Source organism: Lithobates pipiens, unplaced genomic scaffold, assembly GCF_037356315.1.
Source record: "Lithobates pipiens isolate NorthernLeopardFrog02 unplaced genomic scaffold, aLitPip1_a1.2 Scaffold_18, whole genome shotgun sequence".
In the NCBI taxonomy this organism is placed as follows: Eukaryota; Metazoa; Chordata; class Amphibia; order Anura; family Ranidae; genus Lithobates; species Lithobates pipiens.
Window position 1 is genome coordinate 150,487,506 of NW_027507758.1, and position 24,229 is coordinate 150,511,734.

The following is a 24,229-nucleotide window of genomic DNA, read 5'->3' on the forward strand; positions in this document are numbered from 1 at the left end:
TGCATTCTTGTACTAAGTGCACATTTGTGTGTGAAGATATTTGCTTTTTCCCATTGTTTCATGGAGAATTGGGTATTGAGATCTTTTTCCCATTTGAGTTTATATTTGTCTCTTTCACTTTTATTTTGACCTAGAAGCCATTTGTATAAGGTGGAGGTTGTTTTTCTGGTTGGTGTTTTCTTTAGGCATATGAGTTCAAATGTGGACATGGGTCTAAGGATCCGGTCTTTGTGTTTGTTGTTGGTTATGAAGTCATGAATTTGCATATATGACCATTCTGATAGGGGGTGTGTTGGGAGTGTCTTGTTTAGTTCTTGTCTGGATTTCAGTTTGTTATTGTGGATGCAGTGTGTTATTAGTAGTGGGTCGGAGGGAAAGGTAATGTACATCTTTGGATTAAGTCCGGGAATAAAATCTGGGTTATTAGCTAACGTCGAAAGAGGTCCTGGGTTCGTGGATAATCCTAGTGGGACTGCAACTTTCTTGAATATTTTGAGTGTGTTGTTAATAGTGGGGTGTTTGATTGAGAGAGGGAGGTTTAGGTAGTTTGTCCATGGGAGATGTGGTATGTCCAAGGTGGAGTAAGCTTTTTCTAGGTTTACCCAATCCTTATGGCTGGCATGGCAATGCCAGTCTATAATTCTGGATAATTGTGCGGCCTGGTAATATTTCCTGAAATCGGGTAATCCGATCCCTCCTTGTTTTAATCTATAAAGGTATGGAAGTTTGATGCGTGGTTTTTTATTTGCCCAGAGAAAATTTCTTTGTATGCGGGAAAGACGTGTAAAGAAAAACTCGGGTAACTCTATTGGGAGGGTATGGAATAGGTATAATAGTCTTGGCAGGATCGCCATTTTTAAAATCACAGCCCTGCCAAACCATGATTTTCATTTTAAGCAGTACAGCTGTCGTTCGAAACTGTAATACAAATGCATTACAACACGACATCACTTTTTTTATTCTGTCATACGAGAATTTTTGTGACTTTAGTAAACTCATCAGATTCGACGTGAGATTAGCATGCAAAAAAAGACGATCATTCGTCCGATAATTGGATCGTGTGTACGGGGCATTGCTTTAACCGCTGTATTTGCCAAACAGTTTGTTTGAAAATGTATGCACAAGTAGGAGTTTATTTTCTTTAATATGCTTAATTTTTATTTTATTTTTTACGTTTATAATTGTATAAAAACTTACAGTATAAGTCTATTTTGATGAAGGGGCAACATTTTATTTAAATATATCATGGAAAAAATGGGTGCAAAAGCTGTTGCCCTTGGTGACAAATTAGCATAATACACAGTGGCTTCATATTTCAGCATTTATGTTCTAGGAAAAGAAAAATGGTTTATCCGTTGTGGGTTTTTCTTTTTCTCATCAATAGTCCCCATAGTCATGATTTTGCATTAGTTGCATGTACCAATCTTGCTATGAACACAAAGCGGACTCTGCTAGTCTGTCTTCCATACAGGACAATCCAAGTATGTGTTCCAAGAAATTGCCTTGGAAAGTTAAGAAGTCACTGGAGCAGCATGACAGCCAGGCAGCTAGCAATTTTAGGAGCAATCAGCAAGGGAATTTGAGCACAGGATTCCTTGTTTTTATTTTTTTGTCAGAAGTTAGTAGAAAACAAAGTTCAATCATGCAAGGAAGAAGTTTTCATAACGTGCATATCAATTTTCCTGTTAATGTTTGGAGGAGTAATCTTTGTTTTGTTACAGATTAAAGGTTCCTGGTCAAGTAAAAGGGGGAAGGAAAACTATAATCCGTATAGCTATGGCAATGTTTTCACAAACTGCTGTGCTGCTGTTTGTGGACCATTGAATCCAAGGTAAGCATTTGGAAAGGTTTCCTCATTTGAATGAAGAAATGCCAGAAAATAAATCACTTGTTGCAGCCCTTAAGAAAAGTTAGGATTGAAGTGCAGAGTTGGGCTGATCCTTCAGTTTCCAGCTGAAGTGTGTGTGTGTGTGTGTGTGTGTGTGTGTGTGTGTGTGTGTCTAGTGATAAAAAAAAAAAGGAAAAAACATACATCAGCTTTGAGAATATAGCCACAGTGTGCAAAGAGTTGTCAGTGTCTGGCGCAGTAGAGCTGGAGGGGAAGGCTAGAATAAAAAGAGCAGTGAAGGCAGATGACTGTTCTTTTAAAAGTGATACATAACCATGGACCAGTTGGAGGCGTTTGGTATATGTGTACACAACTATGAGGTGCTGTAATCATATGATGATTATATCTGCTTCATCTAATTTAATTCATTGAAGATTACTTAATTGGCTTGCATTCATCTTGTGAGAAATGCAGATCAGACATGTTGAGACTTATTTTTGGTGTGGAGTATGTTCCTTATTGCGCAGATGTGTATTGAGCAATACAGTTCTTATGAGGTCTGAAATTCTTATACATTTTTTTTTTTTTTTTTTTTTTTTTTTTTTATGGGTGGGGGCAAAGCTTTCCCCCGCCTCTCTAAAAAATCAAATCGATCAGTTTGTTCTTACAGCCCAACTCTGGGCAAAAAAGTTCTCCCATGCAGTGGGGCTGCACCCACACTGCATGGTTTAACTGCTCATTTTTTAGTGCAGGGGTCTCCAAATATTGAAAGCAAAGGGCCAGTTTACTGTCATTCAGGCTTTAAGGGGCCAGACTGTGGGCAGCGGGAGTAAACGCCTCATCCTTGATTCTAGTGGGAGGAATAATGTCCCATTGTTATTCGAATGAGGAATGGTGCTCTTTCATTCGTTTCCTAGGGGGAGGAATAGTGCCCCATCATTAGTGTGTCTAGGAGGAATGGTGTCCCATCATTGGTATCTGTGGGATTTATGCTGTCCCGTCATTGGTGTCTGGGATTTATGCTGTCCCGTCATTGGTGTCTGTGGGATTTATGCTGTCCTGTCATTGGTGTCTGTGGGATTTATGCTGTCCCGTCATTGGTGTCTGTGGGATTTATGCTGTCCCGTCATTGGTGTCTGTGGGATTTATGCTGTCCCGTCATTGGTGTCTGTGGGATTTATGCTGTCCCGTCATTGGTGCCTGTGGGATTTATGCTGTCCCGTCATTGGTGCCTGTGGGATTTTTGCTGTCCCGTTATTGGTGCCTGTGGGATTTATGCTGCCCCGTAATTGGTGCCTGTGGGATTTATGCTGCCCCGTAATTGGTGTCTGTGGTATTTATGCTGCCCCGTCATTGGTGTCTGTGGTATTTATGCTGCCCCGTCATTGGTGTCTGGGATTTATGCTGCCCCATTGTTGGTGTCTGTGGGAGGAATGGTTCCCCAAGGTCCAGATAAAGTCAAGCGAAGGGCCACAGTTTGGAGACCACTGGTCTAGGGGATTGGAGAACGGAAATATTCTTACCTGATCCTCAGTGCACAAGACTGGTCCCCTTGGCTCCTGTACCCCTTGCGGTCTTGTGCAGTGGACTGTTCCTGACATCCTGCACATGCACCTGCAACTGTGGGGACAGTGCACCACTGGATTGTGGGGGGAGCACCGTTTAATGAAGGATTGGGTGAGGATGCAGCTTTCTCCTTTTCTCAGGACATAACAAGCAGTTGACACATGCAGTGTGGGCACAGTCCAGTTGGGAAAACTTTTTTTTTTTTGCCCGGAGTTGAGTTTTAAATACAAACCATTTTTTTTACCTGAACGCATTATGCCTTTGAATTGCCTCTTAGAGGAGACTCGTATACATGAACGTTAACTAATATATATGGAAACCTTCTAAACTTTGTTTTTCTGTTTTTCTTTTTTTCATCTGACCAGCCTAATTGATCGCAGAGGAATTATAGAAGCTGATATGGCACAATCAGTCGCACCATCAAATGGATTGACAATGTATGGTTCTACTCAGTCACAGAGCAGCATGGTAAGACTTCCTCCTATATGATCTATGTAATGTGACAGAATAATACTGACATAAATATTGACTTTTCTGTGACACTTGTGCCCCCCCCCCGAACCCCCCGCCCCCTTGTAACTGTTTTTTGCTAGTCGGGTATAAATTGGAAACTTTCCTAAAAGGAAAAGTCATTCTCAATTAGTGATTGAGCTCGGGCGTGCTCAGACATGAGTCCTCCTGAGAAATCAGTCGAACCACCAGTCATAGGCTATGGAGGCATTCCCCACCCCGCAGCTGCATGTATGTAAGGGGGGTGTGTGTGTGTGTGTGTGTGTGTTGCTGCTTTGATGACTTCCTAGCGGGATAGCTCAGGCAAGGGTTTAATATTTACATCTCAATCAGTTTAAAGTTGAGCATCAAGAACACTTGAGACTCCATTCATACTACCATTTCAAATCCAGAGTTTGTAATATGAAAAGCATAGTAATATATGTACAGACTTGTAAAATTACATTCATATTTACGTACTGCATGTCTTGCGCATGGAAGATGCTGGATAATTTTTAACTTAAAATGACACTAAAATGCTGGTTTAGAAAATTTAAACTCTATTCATGTTTTTTTAACTCAAAGTACTTTTTATTGCTCTTAGTCTCCCCTGAATCTCCAAATTCCTCCCCCTTTTTTTTTTTTTCCCCCTGCTGTTATCTGACTTCTGTTGTCTAGAGGGTGTCTGCGTTCCATGTTGCCAAGTTCACTTGTTTGCTACCAAGATGGACTATGGAATTTGTAGTATGCCTAGAGCAGTGTACATGACCACAACAAACATGCACTGCTCATTCGAAACAGAAGTACGAGGGAAAAGGAGAGGTTTGGGGGCTCTGAGGACTTTGCACTTTGAAGTAAGTAGAAAAACGCAGAAATTATTTCATGAAAAATTACAGGGCCATGTAGTGGTATGTGTATGGTTTTATGTTTGGAGAGTAAGGGTATCCTTTAGTGTTGCGTTAATGGAAAATTGGTTCCGCACAAAGCTTTGCAGTTTTAAACAATATGAAACCCTCATCTTGATGTTTGTTTGAAGCCTTCCCTTCAAACCTAATACCTTTTATATTATAATGGTAATGGTAAAGTTGGATGATATGGAGCTATTTCAGAATCTTTAACCACTTCAGCCCCTTCCTCACCAGAGCACTTTTTACAGTTTGGCGCTGCTTTAACTGGTAATTGCGTGGCCATGCAGTGCTTTACCCAAACTAAATGTGCGTGTTTTTTGTTTCCTCGCAAATAGAGCTTTCTTTTGGTGGTATTTGATCACCTCTGCAGTTTTTATTTTTTGCTCTTTAAACAAAGACCAAAAATTTTGAAAAAAAAAAAACTATATTCTACTTTTTGCTATTAAAAAAAATACAATAAACTCAATTTTAGTCAGACATTTAGGTCAAAAAGCATTCAGCCACATCTCGGGTTAAAAAAATGTTTATTTTAGAGCTGCACGATTTTGGCTAAAAAATTTTTTGCTTAGAAGATAGATCACGATTCTCACGGTGTAACATCTTTTACATTAAAACTAAAAAAAAAATTGTGCTAACTTTACTGTTTAGTTTTATTTTATTTCTTTTTTTTGATTCCTTGAAGTGAATTTTTTCCCCAAAAAATTGCATTTGAAAGACCGCTGGGCAAATACATAAAATATTGCAGCAATTGCCATTTTATTCCCTAGGGTCTCTGCTAAAATAGATATAATTGGTTCCAAGTAATTTCTAGCAAAAAATATTGATTTTAACGAAAGAAGTGTCAAAAAGATTTGGACTTTAAGTGGTTAAACTTCCTGCATTTACATGTTGAAAACTTGGTGGTCTGCCTGGATTATTTATTTACACAGAAGTTCTATCCCTTTCTTCTAAGAAGGAAGCTTGGTTACAATGTTGCAAGTTTAAAAAAACTTGTCAGACTGCCCGGTTGTTTTCTTTTGACAGCTGAGTGAGCAGATAGTTTCTCCACTTGTTTATGTGAAAGAATCAGCAACCTCTGCAGGAGAGATCATCGGGGTGAATCGAGATCACGATTTTTTTTTAACGATTAATTGTGCAGCTCTAATAAGCTTAATGGTTTGCACAAAAGTTATAGCATCTATGAACTAGGGTACATTTTCTGGAACTCGCGCAGCTTTTAGTTTGACTGCCTACCTCCTTTCATGAGGTGCTAAAATGGCAGGGCAGTACAACAAACCACAGTTGATCGTTGAGTAGGGGTACCAGGGAGGACATAAGGAAAAAATGCCTCCCATGCAGCCGGCATACTGCATTTGCGTTGGGAAGTTGGGCCACAGCACAATCTGGAAACAGAAGGGCTGTGATCTCTTCCTGGAATTTAAGGAAGGATCCAGTTCATACTGACGCTTTGTATAGCACATAAGCGTTCAGCAGAGCCAATTGGAATAAGTATACAAACACTTTTTTAAACCAGCATCTGGCTTTACGGGCAATTAAGTACAACGCCATCAACTGGTTGATGAGGTCCACCCCTCCCATATTAATGTTGTATTCATGGACAGGGGTTTCTCCACAACACCAGTCACCGTTTGAATTTGGACCCGAAGGGAGGACAGAATAAACACATTCCGTGAATCTCTTCACTTCACTGCGAGCAAATTATTAATTCTCCAAGCAGGCTTTCTCCCTCAGCCCAAGAGAGGAAAATCTACAAGCCGATGGGTTAATTAGATCGCACGGTGCCACCTGTGCCAATTCCATGATAAAGCAAGTGACTAAAAAGTGTCACACTTGTGTAATTGTCCACATACAAGTGGTACCCCTTTCTGAATAAGGGTGACACCAAGTCCCATAAACCATAAAACTATGTATAGCCTGTTGCCCTGTCACAGAGCTTGTACATCTTGACCCCATATCTGGCACTTGCTGGAAAGATACTGTTTGAATGACAAGTGGCCAGAAAACGTAATCGGAGACTCATCAACGCAGAAAACTTGATCAGAAATAAACAAGGCTGCAAACTGTTGGTCCGAATTTTGTGGAGCCGATCGTATTCAGGGTCACCCAGAGTACGAAAGATTTCATTGTCATTGAAGTGCATAAATCGCAAGATATGCTCGTATCTAGCCCTGGTCATGGAGGCAGAGAACACGGGCATATGGGGAATTGGGTCAGTGGACCAATATGACCAACTCTCACTTTTTTTTTTAGTTATGCCATGCCTATGAGGAGAGCGAGAGGCCCAGAAAGGTCTTAAATTCGGAAACCGTGATAGGTCTTCAATCTCTGGCAAGGGTCAACTGTGGATTAGCGGCGATTAGATCTATAGAGATCTTCCTTGAAAAAGTCAGGTTGCTTGTGTATTCCCTTTCTCAACCCTTTTGTTGCCTGCAGCACAGGCTTTTGAGGCATCTCCTCCCCCCCGTGTACTGCCTCTCCTAGGCCAGGGACATCTGCCTCTAGGCAGTCTCGATGGCCTCAACCATCAGGTTCAAGGGAAAGTCCCCAAGAGCAGCACCAGGATCTTGGGGCAGAAAGCCCACAAAGCGGAATGCTAAAGCCTTCTCATGAAGGGGCACCCTCACTCATTCGGGTGAGGGGAAAGGTCCTGCGATTCTCAAGATCTGGCAGGAACAATCTCAAGACAGATGGATTTCTGCAATTTTTTTTTCTCTAAGTTACGACTAGAGTTCTGAGAGCTTCCGTCTCCTCTGAGAATGTTTCTAAGGATCCAGAGAAAAGTCTTTCTGGCCTCTGGATCAGCTGTTATCCCAGTCAGCGATTATCAGCGGCTCCCTTAGTGGAACAGGGGGCTTTGGTTCAAACCTTTTAAGGTTCCAGAACCGAACAGAAAGATGAGACCCATTCTAGATCTCAAAGATCTGAATCGGCACTTAAACATCCGATCCTTTCATAATTCGATCGGCTGTGTCCATCCTGCAAGGAGGGGAGTTGCATATCTCCATGTGCCAAATTTTCCCACTCACCAGAAATGTATGCGTTTTTGAAATATAAAATTATCTTTACAGTTGTGGCTCTGCCGTTAGGCTTAGCCACAGCACCACTAGTGTTCTGAAAGATTCTGGCACCTCCTTTAACCAGATTAAGGGCTCAAGGCATAGCAATCCTAGCCTATTAGAAGATCTACTTTTAATAGATCATTCAATCTCCGGTCTAAACCAGAGTCTGATTCAGCCGTAAGTATCTGAGGTTGGATACTCAACCTAGGAAGATTCTCCTTAAAACCATCAAGGAGATTACAGTACTTGGGGGCTGGCTATAGATACCATACAGAAGAAGGTATTACCCCAGACAAGAATCAGTTCCATTGTAGGACTAATTCAACTTATCAAAACAAAGGAAAATTCCTTCATTCATTCGGCTGTTCGGGAGATTTTTAGGGAAAATGGTGGCCTCCTTCAAGGCCGTCCCTTGCGCGTGGTTTTACTCAAACTGCTTCAAGACACCATCCTGTCGGTCTAGAATAAAAAAGATTCGGGCCTTGTTTTGTTTCCAATATGCTTGGCTCCCGACATAAGTCAGAGCCTAAATCGATGGTTGTTATCCAGCAAAAGGGAAAATCTTTATCCTGGAAGGTGTTAACAGATGCCAGCCTTCTAGGCTGGGGAGCAGCCCTGGAATAAGATTCTGTCCAGGGTAGATGGTCCAGGTTAGAGGACCTTGCCTAATCAACTTTTTTTGAACGTTTCGAGCAGTACGTCTGGCCCTAGAATCTTGGACGGTCAGACTGTGGGACTATCCTGTCAGGATTCAGTCTGACAAGGCCACGGCGGTGGCTTACATCAATCACCAGGGGGGCACGAGAGGTCACGCAGCCCAAAAAGAGGTGAATAATGTTCTAGCTTGGGCTTAGCACAACATTCCTTGCCTATCGGCAATTTTCATTTTTCAGGCGTACTACTTGAGTAGCCAACAATTATTTCCGGGAGAATGATCTCTTCACCCCGACATCTTCCTAGCGATTATGTCAGATGGGGTATTCCGGACATGGACCTATTTGCCTCCAGATTCATCAACAAAGTCGACAACTTTATGTCGAAAACAAGGGGTCCGCTAGCAAGCGGAACAGACGCATTAGTCTTTAAATTTAACAGGTTTGTCTGAATCCCACTCTATTAAAGATCGTGGGTGATTTCCTTCGGTAGTGTCTACTTTGATTAATGCCAGGAAGCCGGCTTCCAGAATTGCTTAGTTTAGAGTCTGGAAGGCATGTTTTTTGGTGTGGATCCAGGGGTTGGTACACCAGGAATGTCATAGGCAGGATTCCTGACTTCCTGCATATGGGATCTGAAATGAAGCTGGCCTTGACTTCTATCAAGAGCCAGATCCCGGCCTTGTCAGTGTTTTTCATATGGCCTCTTGCTTCCCACTCTTGGTGCATAGCTTATTCCCGGGGTAACACGGTTTATTCCCCCTATAAGATCATCCTTGGGATTTAAAATTGGTCTTATCGGCTTAGCTGAATCAGCCGTTTGAACCTTTCCTTGGTTCTTTTGACAAGAAAGAGATAATCTTTTCTGGTTTCCATTTCTTCTGCTAGAAGAGTATTGGAACTAGCGCCTCTATCTTCTAAGAGCCATATTTCATCATGCATAAGGATGAGGTAGTTTTGTCCTCATCCTGAATTTCTACCAAAAGTGGTAACAGGTTTTCATTTAAACCAAGATATTCTTCCTTCTTTCTCCCCAGAGCCTTAATCTAGGGAAGAGAAGGCACTACATCTCTTAATGTAGTAAGAGCAATCAGTCTATTTAAAGGCAACCTCTCAGGTTTGCAAAACACAGGTTTTGTTTGTACTGTCGGAGGGTCCAAGATGTGGACAGGCAGCGTCAAGATCCACTATTTTCCAAATGGATTTGTCAAGTGATTGTTTAAGCTTCAGCTTAAAGAACATGAGCACACTCATCCAAGGCGATTAGTGCCTCTTGGGTGGCTCAGTATACTGCAGGCTGCAGTATGAGTCCTCTGGCTTCCGTTTTTTTTTTTTTTTTGTCCCCCCCCCCCCCTTCAGTTGCCATTGCTGTGGGACATCCCACATAGTAATTACTATGTCTCTGTGCCCCCTAATGTAAGAAAAGAAAATAGGATTTTTAAAACGGCTTACTTGTAAAATCCTTTTATTTGATGTACATCAGGGGACACAGAGGTCCCACCCTTCTTGGTATTGCTTGGCTACAAAACTGAGGACTCCCAGTAATGATAGGGATTATATAGGGGAGTACATGCCTTAGGGGCGTGCCAGTGTCCATCACCTGTTGGTCCGATATAACCCACATAGTAATTACAATGGCTCTGTGTCCCCTGATGTAGATCAAAGAAAAGGATTTTACAGGTAAGCTGTTTTAAAAATGTTGTTTTTTCCCTCTAAATAGTATTTACGAAGGCATTGGTTTCCACGATTTTTTTGTTGAAATTAATCAATGGGCAGGCAAGAGCACTGAAATGTGTCATAATTAAAATAAATGTAGCTTCCTTTTAGAGTGTAAATGGGAAATGTCACGTAGTTGAAGAGGAATGTTTTCCTGAAGTCTGGGAAAACCCAACACTTTTGGGAGTGTCAATTTCCTGTGCACCTCTCTATCACCTCCCACCCCCAGGGCATTTAGTGGTTCCTTCTGTAATGTGGGAGAGGGAAACACAGGATAAGAAGCTCCTGAAGTGTTCCCAGTAGCTTTTTGGGGGCAACTCCTCCCTATCATAGCAGCGTTTGTCACAGACCGCTAAATATTTGTACTCTTCTTTACGTAACTCTTCTTTATTTCAACTATGAGATCAACGACAGTCATTTTAAAAGAACCGTTTGATCTTGTATTGGGTGGATATGAAATATTCTAAACGGGATGCCTTTCAAATTCATTGTTTGCCTGTAAACAATTTTTCCCAAATCAGGCAGCCAGGTCTAGCATGGTAAATCTTTATCCTGTACTTTTACATAGTATCTGTTACCAATAAATGTTCTACATATATCTACCTAGATTTTATGGCTTTTATATTAAATTCAGTTGGTACGATTATGCTACTAAAGCAAATCTTGTGTTGTTGTGACTTGAAGGTTAATTGTGAGTGTTATCGGCCCATGTTTTATCCATCTTCATTTAAAACCCATAATTTTTAGTCTGTTCTGATCACAAAGTAGAGCTGCACAATTAATCATTGAAGAATAGAGATCGAGATTCTACCCCCCCGATCTTAAAGCAACATTTTCTTGTTTCAGTGCAGGGAGTTCTCTGCTCAAGCCAATGGCTGTCAAAAGAAAAAACAGACAGCCTGCCAAGTTTCTCGCATCGCTAAAGAGAAACATTGTAACCAAGGATGAGCTCAGACGTGTTCACAGCCCACACATGCAGAACCCGCCACAAAGTCTGCACTATTCATAGGCAGTGAGACATTTACCCGATCTGTGGCTGCAGAAATTTGTCTCATTGCCTGTGATTAGCGCTGTGCAGTGCCGACTTCCTGGCGGGCTCTGCATGTGTGGGTTGCAAACACGCCTGACCTCATCCTTAATTGTAACACATCGTTCTTTTGAGATCAAAGGAATGAACTTCGGTCTGTAAATGAGGTCAGATTAACCACTTGAAGACTAAACCTTTTTTGACACTTTTTGCTTACAAGTCAAAATCTGTATTTTTTTGCTAGAAAATTACTTGAAACCCCCAAAAATTATATATATATTTTTAGCAGAGACCCTAGAAAATAAAATGTTGGTTGTTGCAATATTTTATGTCGGACTGTATTTGCGCAGCGGTCTTTCAAACGCAAATTTTTTTTGTATAATGTTGCCCCACGAGAGAATCGTAATCTTTGTTCGAAGCAAAAAAAAATCCTGATTCTCATTTTAGGCAGAATCGTGCAGCTCTATAACCAAGCAAATTTAGCCATGTCAGCTGATTGCAGCTCTGCATATATACAGTATTGTACAAAGAGTGTCTACTCGAGCCATCTTCTATTCAATCAGTGCAACTTTACCTTTGTAAATGGCAAAATGGTTGAAGCTTCTTAGAATGCTGTTTAAAAATAAATATGCATTAATGATAGTTAATGCATTCTTAAAGCCTAAGTGTAATGTAGCACATTGCTCTTTGTCTTTTTTCATCTGTATATATACATGAGTGAATGCACTGTAGTCGTTTCCCAGTTATTGATCTATCCTAGTTACCACATTTACTAAATGGACTACATGAGGAAGGCAGCAACCAGTGGTTTTCAGTGAAAATGTAAAGGGAACAGATAAACTCTTAATAGAAGTATACACCTAAATGTCGTTTTATTAGTGTGTGCTAATCTTTGCTGCTTATTGGAGCTTTGTATTATGTATACATTTTTTACACTGTGCACTTGCCCCTTAGTTTATGGTTTGCAGCAGAGTGTGTGTTGGTGTTCTTTCTCTGCTTGGTAGTCTTGCCATTTGCTTGGACTAATGCTGTAACTTGCTGCCTCTCAGTAGCCCTATGATTTTCATGGCCTAACATTATATTACAGGACTGAAGATTCTTTCTTTGTTTTGAAGGAAAAACTGGAAAAATGTAAATCAAATTGTTTGCCTTGTCTTACAGCAGATTTGTTGTAGGCAACTTACACTATAGAACATTTGCCCATTTTATTCTATACCTATTGTTGGTTTCGAGCTTCATTTTAACTACATTATTGTTGCGTAATATAAAGGAATCCCTAGGTTCTCTGGCAGACTATTGAACCAGCACATCAGAATGGCACTTCAACCCTGGCAGCCTATTAAACCAGCACCAGGATGACACTGTACCCTTGCTCAATTAATTTGAGAGTAGCTTGGAACCTAAAAACATGCTTTTGTTAGGCAAACTGTGACAAGATATGTCCTGATTCCACTGTGCCCCCCCCCCCCCCCCCCTCCATTTGCTCCATTGGTCTCCCTTTTGACCACCATTGACATTTTGAGGCCAGTAGGAAAACACTGAGAGCAAGAAGTGGCAGGCTACGTTGCAAATAGGATAGCTCTGGTCACTGTTTAATAATGCAACTTGTTCTTTTGGGGTCCTTGGTTACTCTGGAAATTAACAAACTGGGTGCAGGAGTTTGAAGGCTCCTACAGCATTATCTCATTGCTGGTTCAGTAATTTTTCAGCCCACAAGTATTCTTATGCCTTGTACACACAATCGGATTGTTGACCAACAAAACTGTGAAATTTTGTCCGTGCATTGGCCCAAACTTGTCTTGCATACACACGGTCACACAATTGCTGGCCAACAATTATGAACGTAGTAACGTACTAGACGTACTACGAGGTTTTTCAGCTCCTTTGGGCTCCTGTTAATTTTGTGTTAGTAGAAGTTTGAGTGATTCGCGCTTTTCAGTTTGCACTTTTCAGTTTGTTTCTGAACTGCCGTTCATCAACCAGACATGTTGTGGAATCGGAGGAGATAACGTGTTATTTATTATTGGCCTTGTTATTGCTTTGACATAATTTTTTTGGTTGAATGATTTGATTTGCTATATTTTCTATATTTTTGGATGCATGGAATGCACGTTTTGTTTAAATTCTTTTGCCAGATATAGCATGTCTAATTCATTTAATTTATTAATTTATTTTATGCACAATAAAACAATTGTGTAGAATAATACTTGTCATTTGATGTAAAACACATAGCCATTTTGGGAGTAGGCAGTTGCATTAAAAAAAAAAATACAATGTAAAATTGACAAGGGACACCAATATAATTGTATCTTTTGATCTTAAAAGCTAGGGGATAATGGTGTTGTGGTAACTTGCCCAAATAAAAAAAAACATGATAATCTTTATCATGAGAAAAAAAGCCTTTGAAAATTTGTTTGCAATAACTCCATCGGTATCACTAGCAAAGCAGCTTCATTGTTCCATTAAAGAAGAGGAGAATTGTGCGCAGTATTTGGAGCTCTCGTAATTTTCCATGTAACTTAATGTTAATTCTCTATTACAAACGCTAGTTTACAAGACTCGCTGCTTCTGTTTCAGAGCATGCGTGTTTGTACTTTGGACTTTTGTCCGACGGACTTTCGTGCACACACTCGGAAAATCCGACAACACGCATTTGTCCGTAAAATTTGAGAACCTGCTAGCCAACATTTGTTGGCGGAAAGTCAGACAGCAATTGTTCGAGGGAGCTTAAGGTTGTATTTACCGACAACAGCCTGTCATCGAACATTTCCCGTCGGAAAGTCCAATCGTGTGTACGGGGCTTTAGGCCTCATGTACACTGCTTGTAAACGGACGTTCAGAGGCCGTTGGTTGCCGTTTTCAGCTGGCCCTGAACTCCTCCAATGCTATCTTATTTGTACATGTACACAGGTTTGTTTGTTTTTAGGCAGTTGACATTAGAGGCTTTTCTTTAAAGGCAAAAAAATTAGTTCAGATACCGAAGTTTCAGACAGCAAAACGCCACTAAATGTGGCATGCAAATACGGCTAAGCGGGCGTTTTTAAACGTCCCGTGTACATTAGGCCTTAGGGGAAACGGGTTTCATTAGTTCCTTCCATCTCCTTATTCTATATTGCGATAGTCCCCCTCCCTCAAATGACCAAAAACTTGAAAGCATAATTAGAATCATTGATCTGGCCTATCATAGGGTAACTAGCGCTTTTTTATTTATTTTCTAGATATTTTTAGTATAAATTCTTAATCCTAAATCCTTCTCTACAGGACACAGTCAAGTTATTCATATACTATGAGTTATAGGCTTCTACCTTTTTAGGCGATTGGACACTTGCAAGCTTTTGAAACTTGCTCTTTGGGGCACCTCCCCTCTAACCCCCCCCCCCCCCCCCCCCACTCTAGGAGTCTTCAGGTTTTTGGGCGATCAACCTTTCCTTGTGCAGAAATCCCTTTGCTGCCAAGAATTTCCAGTAGTGATGGGTTCAAGTAAGACTATTTTTTGTATTCGTCACATCTGTCATATGGTCCCATCCAGTAAAGAGCATTTTCTTTACAACAAAGTTGTATCACGCCCAACACCATCCTTTCTTCTTAAGTTTGTTTCAGTGTTCCATCTCAATCAAGACACTGTTCTACCAACCTTGTGCCCTGCTCCAAAAGAAATCTCTTACCTGGATATAGTAAGAGCCATTGGAGTGTACCTGAAAGCTACAGCTTCAAACTAGACAAAAGGATTCCTTATTTGTTCTTTCCTCATGACCTTGCAAGGGTTACCCGGTTTCAAAATCCACCATTGCACAGTGAGTCAGGAATTTGACCGAAAGAGCTTATGTTCTGTTCTTAACCTCCTCCTGCGGTTTTGCTTGCCCAGTCCATTAGACCTTGGGAGTATCCAGGGCTTTTAGGCACCAAGCCTCTTTTGCCAAACTGTGTAAGGCCACTGCCTGGTCTTCGGTTTAAAAGTTTTACCAGACGGATGTCCAATCTGTGGATGCAGCTTTTGCCCTCAAGATTTTTGCATTGGCACTCTTAACTTTGGGGATTTTTTGGGGCCTGTTGACACCGTTCCATTCACCTAGCTGTTGCCCACCCTTTTTATTAACTGCTTGAGAATGTCCTATAGTGTATAGGTTGCCTGTGTCCTTTACTGTAGGATTAAGATAAAATGAATTTTGACTTGCCAGCAAATTCTATATCGTGGAGTACAGTACAGGACATGGGTCACACTCCTAACTCACCTTGTTTGCTTTTTACATTGCTGGCTAAAAACTGAGGTCTCTTATAGTGGAGTGGGGTTTCAATGGAGGCACTCCCCCGGGGGGTGCCCTCAAAAGCTTGCCTGTGTCCAATCAGCTGAAGGTACAAGCCTTTAACCCATGGTGTATGAATAGGTTGCCAGTGTCCTATATTGTATCCAAGATATGGATTTTAAAGTTAAGGCAAAATTACTTTTTTTTTTTTTTTTTCCGTATCGCCCATTGAGGAACACAGGATTTCTTAAACATTTGTTGTGTTCAGTTTTTAAGAGAATTGTTGGATTTCAAAAATATAAACATTCATGCTTACCTAGGTGAATGCAGCATCGATCCAATGAGAACTGCGCGATCCAAGACTGCTGATCGCTCAATTCTTGGGTACCTTCTGAGCACAGAGCAGTCAGTGACCGACTCTTTGCCCCTCCAGTGTTCACTGGAGCACCGGACTGTAGAGGGGGCGGTTGCTGCTGGCTCAGTCTCTCAGCAGCGCACTGAGAGCAGAGCCAGCTGCTGGTCTGGAATTGAGGTGAACGTTGTCAGGATCCCTGTAGAGCCTGGAGTGGCTCTGTGACCTGTCAGTTGAATCTGGGTCAAAGGAGTGTTGATCTACATGCACTCCTGTGATATCCACAGAAGTATGGCTAAAAGATCTTTTTTGGGACTTGGCCCAGCAGCTTTTTTTGAACTTGTTAGTTGTTGCTCTGGGAGAGTGTGGTGTTCTTATTGATGGATGCTCCTCCACTTTACTGGATGATGCCCATCATTCGTTTGGGTATCCGTTTCCCTTATTCCTTTAGGTGTCAGTTTCCCCTTAGTGGTGATTATCTGCCTTGGTCTGGAGTACCATCTTGATCCTTGGTGGTTGCAATTTTCATATTTGGTTTAGCCCTTTCTTCATCTAGGCTTGATACAGGCATTGATTCCTTAAGATACTCTATTGGAGAAATCTCTCCACATCCGTTGCACCTTTCAGTGGCTGTTGTCCATCCCCTCAGTTGGACTACGTTGGATATTTTGACTGTTAAAAGTATAACTAAAGTCAAACTCTGTCCAAAAAGAGTGGAAAGGGATTATAACACTAGTCGCTTATTTTTTTATTTTATTTTTTTTATTGCGGTCTTTGTGCCCAGTTAGGGAGATTCCCCCTCCTGTTTTTTTTCTGTTTTACCATTATCACCAAAGGTGTATGAAAATCCCAAATTTGTCCCCAGAACAGTAATAGATGAGAAATCTTCCAATGGAGATGTTCATTTTAGTGGCCCTGGTGACATCCAGGGATTCCCTCTCCTTTTGTTATGGCTGTGGGGGAGGACGTTAAGACAATCTCTCCAGGTGACAAAACACTGACAGAGGTTCTTACCCTCCCATAAGCCTGGCAAACCTAGGGCTGAGCGAAAAAAAAAACTGTCAGCTCAGTAAGAACTGCTGTACTAACTATACAATGTTAGTACAACGATCTCCCATGCTGTGCTATTGTGTAATGACAAGGGGGCTGCACAAATCCCCCCCCCCCCCCCACGAGAACTCTCTGGTCAGTGCCATCAACATTTGGCTGAGAGCACTAACAGAGCCGATCAACAGACCTTTTTCGGTCATGCCCCTTCAACAGAAGCTGGCCGAACAGCCGGCTTCTGTCAGACCGGCTACACAGGCCAAATGTCGTCTGGTTGCTATTGAACTGCTGCCCGATATTCAGCTTGTGTGCACTAGGCTTTACTCCAAAATGGGGGGGGGGGGGGGGGGAGTTTTGCCTGCTTTTTTAGGTCTACTTTAAGAATTCCTGTGATTCCTCAATGAAAGCTGGAGTGCAACCCTAGATGACTGGATTACAAATTTTAATTCAAACTAAGAGGCTAGGTGGGAAAAAAAGGAAGAAAGAGCGGAAGTAGGACAAGAGTCGGGGGGGGGGGGGGGGGAGGGAAAGAGGGAACAAATAAAAGGGGGAGGAAGGCTGGGCAGGGGAGATTGGCATAGGGGAAGTGGAGAAAGGGGTCAAGGAAATGGGAATGGGGAATAGGAGCGGGTAGAAGATACAAAATGTGCAGGCATTTGCTTACATTAGCTGACACGTTTGGATTTCTGGAGACTCCTTGTAGTCAATCCAGCAATACCAAGTCTTTGTGAATTTGGACATCTTATCCTGGGAAATATGAATCGGCTCTTCCATGTCTTCCATGTGAATAATCCTTTGGAACCATTCACGAATCGATGGAACAGTTGCCAAACGCCAATGATGTGGAATACATAGTTTAGCACCATTCACCATGCACATGGCCATCGATTTTTTTTTTTTTTTTTTTTTTTTTTTTTTTTTTTATTATACTCGTTTCAATAGGGAGGTGTGGTGCAAAAGAAATTGTGCCGGGGTGTAATCCAAGCTATAGAAGGTTACTTTGCAAATGATATTGTGTGCTTGTTTCCAAAAAGGCTGAAGGATAGGACAAGACACCACACGTGGAGCCGACTTCCACGCCACATCTCCAACAGAGATTAAAAACTGTGGGAGTTCAGTACCACCGAGAGTTCTGTATCCGTTTTTCTTGAATGAGCCCTTGTGGATAAGGGTGCATGTAGTCTCCCACTCTGTCTCAGAGTTTCAAATTCAGCTCCCAGCCCAGGCCTGATAGAATGGGCTAACAGAAATGGGAATCGAGTCCAAAAGAGCACCTGTAGAAAAATTAGATCATATGTTGTGATTGAGAACAACTAGGAGTTAACTTCTTCAGGTTTAAAGGCCTCCCCCAGAGTGTGGCATCGATCTGTGAAGTGAGAAAATGTCTAATTTGAAGGTATGACCAGAAAGGTTATCGTATGTGGTCTCTTCAAAGCATTGATAGCGTCTCGTGATAGCAGTTTCCCCTTGTGGAAAAAATGCTGGGCCTGGACATCGTGGTTTGGCCAACCTAATCGTAAAAAGGAATGTGACATACCTGAGGGGAAGGCAGCGTTGAAGCAAAAGCTCTTTTAATTCACAATTGGCTCATGATGGCTTGAGGTGGGGTTATATGAAGGCTGGCTTCAACGCGTGTTTTTGTTTTTTTGGGGTTTTTTTGCCAGTGTTTCCCCAACCTTTTGTAGGTGGCAGTATAGCATGCCTGTTTAAGAATCCTGTATGGCTCAATGTCGGCAGAAAGATTTTATGGCAAGTACAAACATTCAAAAATAAGTGACCTAAAACACATCCTTCAACATTCATGCATCTCAATATTTCCATGTAAATATTTTTTTATTTTTATAAAAAGACTGTCCAAAATTTTAAAGTACCATTTTTGATTTTCAAATGTGTGTAGTCCTTGGTTATCAGAACCTCTGATTCGGAATCCCACATATCGAACAGTATCCTTCTTTTCTCTCTGGACGATTTTACAAATCAACAAAGCTGGTTTCCTGCATGACAGCTTGGTAACCATAGATTTGTAGGTTTTAGTGCATTTTCTTTTTAATAGTTACTGTGTATGCTGTGAGCATAAACTACACAATTAAAATATATTGCCCATCGATTGTCAGACAGGATAAACTAATGAAAGAAGTGGCTCATTTCCTTCTTGCTCAGCTGCTATATTAGGGAATGGTTTCAGTGTTCCTGTCTACTGATCATTCGCTCGGAGCTGGGAAGAACAGTTACTAGACCTATTGAGTCCACATATTATTGCTATGATCAGGGAGTGTTTCATTTGCACCAGGCAAGTTATTTAGTTGATTATGAGAAAAAAAATTTTTCCTGGATATTGCAGATGTTTGTAATTTTAGTCTTGGGTTTTTAGTACGTATTTATGTAGAACTTTTTATTTTCTCTGACGTGCAGCCATCCAGGAACTTCTTTTTATTTTCTACACCATGCAGAGCCAGCACCTGGGTGTCTCATTAGTCATACGTTGGAGTGTCTGAGAGGCTGGAGCGGTAATCCCTTTTCGTTAGAACTTTTTATTTCCAAGGTTGTTGGGTTTCAACAAAAAATTTTGTTGATGTTCCGGAGTTATTTAATACGTTTGTGTTGGCCTTGCCATAGCAGATGTCTTCTGCACTCATTGTTCACTTTTCTTTCAGTGTGCTATATGCTGTGTATCTAAATGTATTGGTTCCAGCTTCTCTTGAGTGTGGGAGTTTTCCTGTTTGAAAATTAAAATTATTCAGACAGGATATGAGACATCACCTGAGAAATTCTGCCGTAAGCACAAAATATGTGACAAACATGCAAAAAGCTTTTTATAGATCTTGTAGATTTTGCAGGTTTTACCATCAGCCAGCACAAAATTGTTCTCTTTAAATCTATAAAACTGCAGATGGCTGGTCTTAGAAAAAAAAAATATATATATTTTTTCATACATCATGGGCAGAGTTAATATTCATTACCTGCTGCGTTATACTTCATCTCCAGGTGAATGGACACTAGTAGCCAAAGGTCTTTTAGACAGGAAGTGATCCCTTTTATGATCACTCCCATACAAGAAGTGCTTCAGTTTTTTTTTTTTTTTTTTTTTTTTACCAGTGTCTGCAAAGTGGATGGCACGGTTGTTTGATCCCTCTGGGCTCCAGGTCTCTAGTCCCACAAACGGTTCTTAAAGGAATCAAACCGACCAGATACATTTGACACAGGCTTTATCTGCTTAGCTAAATGGCACCCGAGCCTCGCAAAGATGAATCAAGATCCTGCAAGATTTTGCCTGTAATGCGGCCTCCGGGGCCCTGGATCCTGCGAAGTGGAATCCTGGACACCACAGTGCTAAGGCCTAAACTTGAAAAGGCTACCCAGTCCATGAAGGTCCTCAAGTGACAGGAACCCGCCATGAAGGGTGAAGATTGAGTTCTTGGTTGCTAAGCTGGCATGCACCCGGATGGATAAGTGAAAGCCCTTTATTGTGGGGTGTCCCGGTGATTGTTACAATCAGTCAAGCTAGCTAGAGGGCTGGACATCTGTATGCAGTGACCATACTGGGGAGTTTTGGGGCTAGCTGTGGGTGTTTGCAAAGTTTACCTTTTTGTTTTGCTTGTGTCTGGCTGGCTGTTTTTTTTTTAACTCTATAATGGCGCACGCCAGTTCGCTATGTCGCATGGACATTTGCAAAAGCGCTGCTGGGCTCAGCAGTTTGGCGGCCATGGTGCACGCGGCTTCGCCAAAGATGCTTTGTAGCCTTTATCTGGGCGCACAAAGATTTGCGGCATACGCGAATACAGCCACGCCTGTTCGCCAGGACCACGTGCGCACGCATGCGCAGAACGTTTCGGTGCACAGCCAGCTTATTTAAGCTGTGTATGCCAAGCATGCGGTGCTTCCAGAAGGCAGCTGTGGGACACAGAGCAGGCACTTGCAGCGGTTAATTTCTCCTTACCCGGGTTACGCGAGTCACCAGGCATTTGGCAGGCTAAAGGTGCTTAGCATGATTGTTGCATAGGGGCTTGGTGAGCCCTGATTTAGTTGAGTGAGGTTGGTGTGTTTTTTTTTTTTTTTTTTTTTTTTTTTTCTGTTAAATTTTTTTCCTAATGTAGATTTTTTTTTTTTTCGATTAAAGAAATCCAATAACTCATTGCAGAATTCTTGAGTTTCATTTTCTGGGGGATCTAGGCAGGTAGGGTTCATGGTCTGGGTGACTAGTTTGAAAAGTTCACAAGGGCAGTTTAAAGCTTTTGAGATGGTGTTTGAGAAATATTCCTTTTTTGCTTTGAAGATTGCTTTGTGATATTTGTACTTTGTAGTTTGTGTGGTTTTTCCTTTGTAGAATTTCTTCTCCAGGCTCCTTCTGCGCTGTTGCTTCAGTAAAGTCAGAGTGCCGTTAAACCATCCTGAATTTTATTTGCGGATGAGTGCTCTGTTTAGGAGTGACTGAATCTGCGGTTTGTAGTAGTACCTTGTTTAAGGAATTGAGTGTTTGTTCCGTTGAGTGGTTTAAATTTAGAGTTGCTATTTTGTTCTATATTGTGGTTTTGAAGAGTTCTGAGTGTAGTTTCTTCTGAGATCTAGTCCAGTGTTTCATCGTATGTTTCGGTTTTTGGAAGATGGTGTTGGTGGCGATTTTAAATTTGATAGCATGACAGCGGTTCATTATCTAGTATGTTGATGTCCATATTTAGTTTGAAGATGAGGTCCAGAATGTGCCCTGACCTATGCGTGGGAGCATTTATCAGTTGCTGAAGACCTAGTTCTTCCAGTTGGTTAATGCAGGCGGTGGCAATGGGATCTTGGGGATTTCAACCTCTGGTAAATTCTTCCCAAGTACCAGAACGTTTTTGGTTTTCAAGGTGTGTATCGAGATGAGTTTGGTGAGGGATATAAGGCGATTTGTCTGAACAATGGGGTTGCTGAGAAGCTGATGGTCCTGCAAAGTGCCGTCAGTGGTGAAGGGGGTTCCCCACAAGCCTAACCGCCCTCCTGTTGATCCAGAGGAAGGCAAAAACCTCTAGCTGAGCTGGCCAATTGCTACAGCAGGAGAAAAAATTCCTTCCTGACCCACAACCCCCCAGAGAGGCGATCGGTCGGAGGACCCTGGATCAACTGCTGAGTGTGGTGCCCCGAAGTGCTTTACTGGATATGGTCTAGAGGTGAGGAGAAAGAGGGAGAGGATGATGGGGAGGGGGGTTGTTGGGGACTGTCAGGAACCGATGGAGGGGACACTAGGGTGGACCTAGGCTACCACCTGTTGGTACTGCAGTGTTGTCTGGGTGGATCAAGATGGAATCCGAGCTGGGTCTGAGCCGTGGTTAATCCTGGATCTCGTTATCTCTGTGGCGCTGCGTAAGGCCAAGTGGATCTAGAGATGTCCTGGCCTGTGCGATTTCCGAATCCTGGTTTGACTCTGCTGGGGTGTTTGCAGATGCGTTCTGGGTGGCCAGTGGATTGTTGTGGCTGCGTCTGGGTTGGGCCAGAGCCACAGGTTATCTAGGTGCTCGGTGGCTCCCGGTGTGGCTACGATATGGGGGGGGGGGGTTGGGTCCGGGCAGGGGGGCGTGTGTGGGCCTGCTGAGCGAGGAGGACAGAAAGGTCAGCCGGCCCTGGGCCGAAGCTAGGCTGAAGCCGTGGTCTGTCCTAAGCTGCCGGCATGCTTGGGTGAGGTTGCTCGGCTAAATTCCACGGACGGCTGGAGGGATGAGCTAGGGGTTGCGCTGAGGTGTGTGGGGTCTGGAAAGGCCCCACAATCTCGTCCTGGTACACTGTTGGGGAGTGCGGGGATGGAGGCCTGAGCTTCTGCTACAAACATCCATTCTCTGCAATGACAGGTGGCAAGTACCCAACACCTGCATCATTTAATGCATCAAGGAGTGATGGTAGAGGTTCCTGTACACGAAAGGGGCGCATGGTTTTGCTCGACCCTATTTACTGTTCAAAAACAGGGAAACCAGGCCCATTTTGTACCTAAGGTCTCGGAACCAGTATCTAGTGATCCAGTCCTTTCGGAAGGAGTCTGTCCTCTCAGTAGTAGCCTCACTCCAGATGGGAGACTAGCCTCCATCGATATAAAGGTGTAAATACACATCCTTTCTTTCAGCCTTATCAGAGGTTCCTGCGATTTACAGTAGAGAAATGTCATTTTGAGTTTGTGGCTGTCCCCTTGGGGCTTGCTACGACTCTCCGGGTGTTCACAAAGGTCCTAGCACCAGTGCTGGGTCTTTAAAGGGCCCCAAGGGCTCCTGGTGCTTGGTTATCTGGATGACCTCTTGCTCTGAGATCACTCACTACAGGCTCTAGAACAGTGCATAACATGCACAGTGCGGTATTTGGAAAGCTTAGGCTGGATCATAAATACCGAAAACTCAACCTTGAGACCAACTCAAAGTCTAAACTATTTAGGACTGATCCTAGATACGATCCAAGCAAGAGTATTCTTGCCACCTGCAAGGATCTGTGCCCTGAAGGATCAGGTGCATCAGATAAGGGGCACCAGACAACCCTCCATTCGGTTCTGTATGAGTCTTCGAGGATTGTATCCTCCGAGGCGGTGCCCTATGCGCAGTTCCATTCCAGGCCTCTACAACAATACATCTTGTTGGCTTGGAACAGGAAAGAACAAGCTCTGGATTATCCACTATTCTTTTCTCCTTGGGCACGCTTAAGCCTAAACTTCCTCCTGGTAACTTGGAGAGTATGGTTGACTGATAATAGATGGGCCATGGACACTTCCACGTCGCCCCGATCTACTGTTTCAAAGTCCTATATTCCACCCCAATTTACAGTCTCTAAATTTGATGGCATGGCTATTGAAGCCAGGGTGTTAAAGGACCGTGGCATCTCGGGACCAGTACCCTAGTGAATGCTAGAAAAACTGTCACTAGGAAGATCTATCATAAGGTCTGGAAGACTTGTATTGCTTGGTGTGAAGCCAAAAAATTTCATTCTCGGAAATACATGATTGGGAGAATTCTCTTTGAAACAGCTGTGAAAATCAAACTGGCTTTGAGTACAATCAGAGTTCAAGTTTCGGCCCTATCAGTATTCTTCCGAAGGTCTTTAGCCTCCCATTCACTGATCGGAATTTTTTTGCAGGGTGCAACTCGCTTGCTTACCCCTATTAGGTCACTTATGAGTCCTTGGGACTTGAACTTGGTGCTGTCTGTGTTACAGAAACAACTATTTGAGCCTATCAATGAAATTCCATTAGACTTGCTGTCACGCAAGCTAGCCTTCCTGATGGCCATCACCCGATCTGTTTCTTTTTTGTGGTGGTGTCGGCCTTTCATTTAAATCGGGACATTATTTTGCCTTTTTCTTTATTGTACATCACAGGACACAGAGCAGCCATA

General features: G+C 42.4%; 1 protein-coding gene across 3 annotated transcripts in view; it reads left to right on the forward strand.

The window, feature by feature from the left end:
- Positions 1–24,229, forward strand: part of ZDHHC14 (zDHHC palmitoyltransferase 14) — a 141,670-nt gene that overhangs the window by 96,668 nt on the left and 20,773 nt on the right. For all 3 annotated transcript variants that reach the window (XM_077486266.1, XM_077486267.1, XM_077486268.1), the window contains exons 9-10: positions 1,722–1,831; positions 3,760–3,862. In XM_077486266.1, the coding sequence (XP_077342392.1) occupies positions 1,722–1,831; positions 3,760–3,862 (213 nt within the window). The remainder of the gene's footprint in view (positions 1–1,721; positions 1,832–3,759; positions 3,863–24,229) is intronic.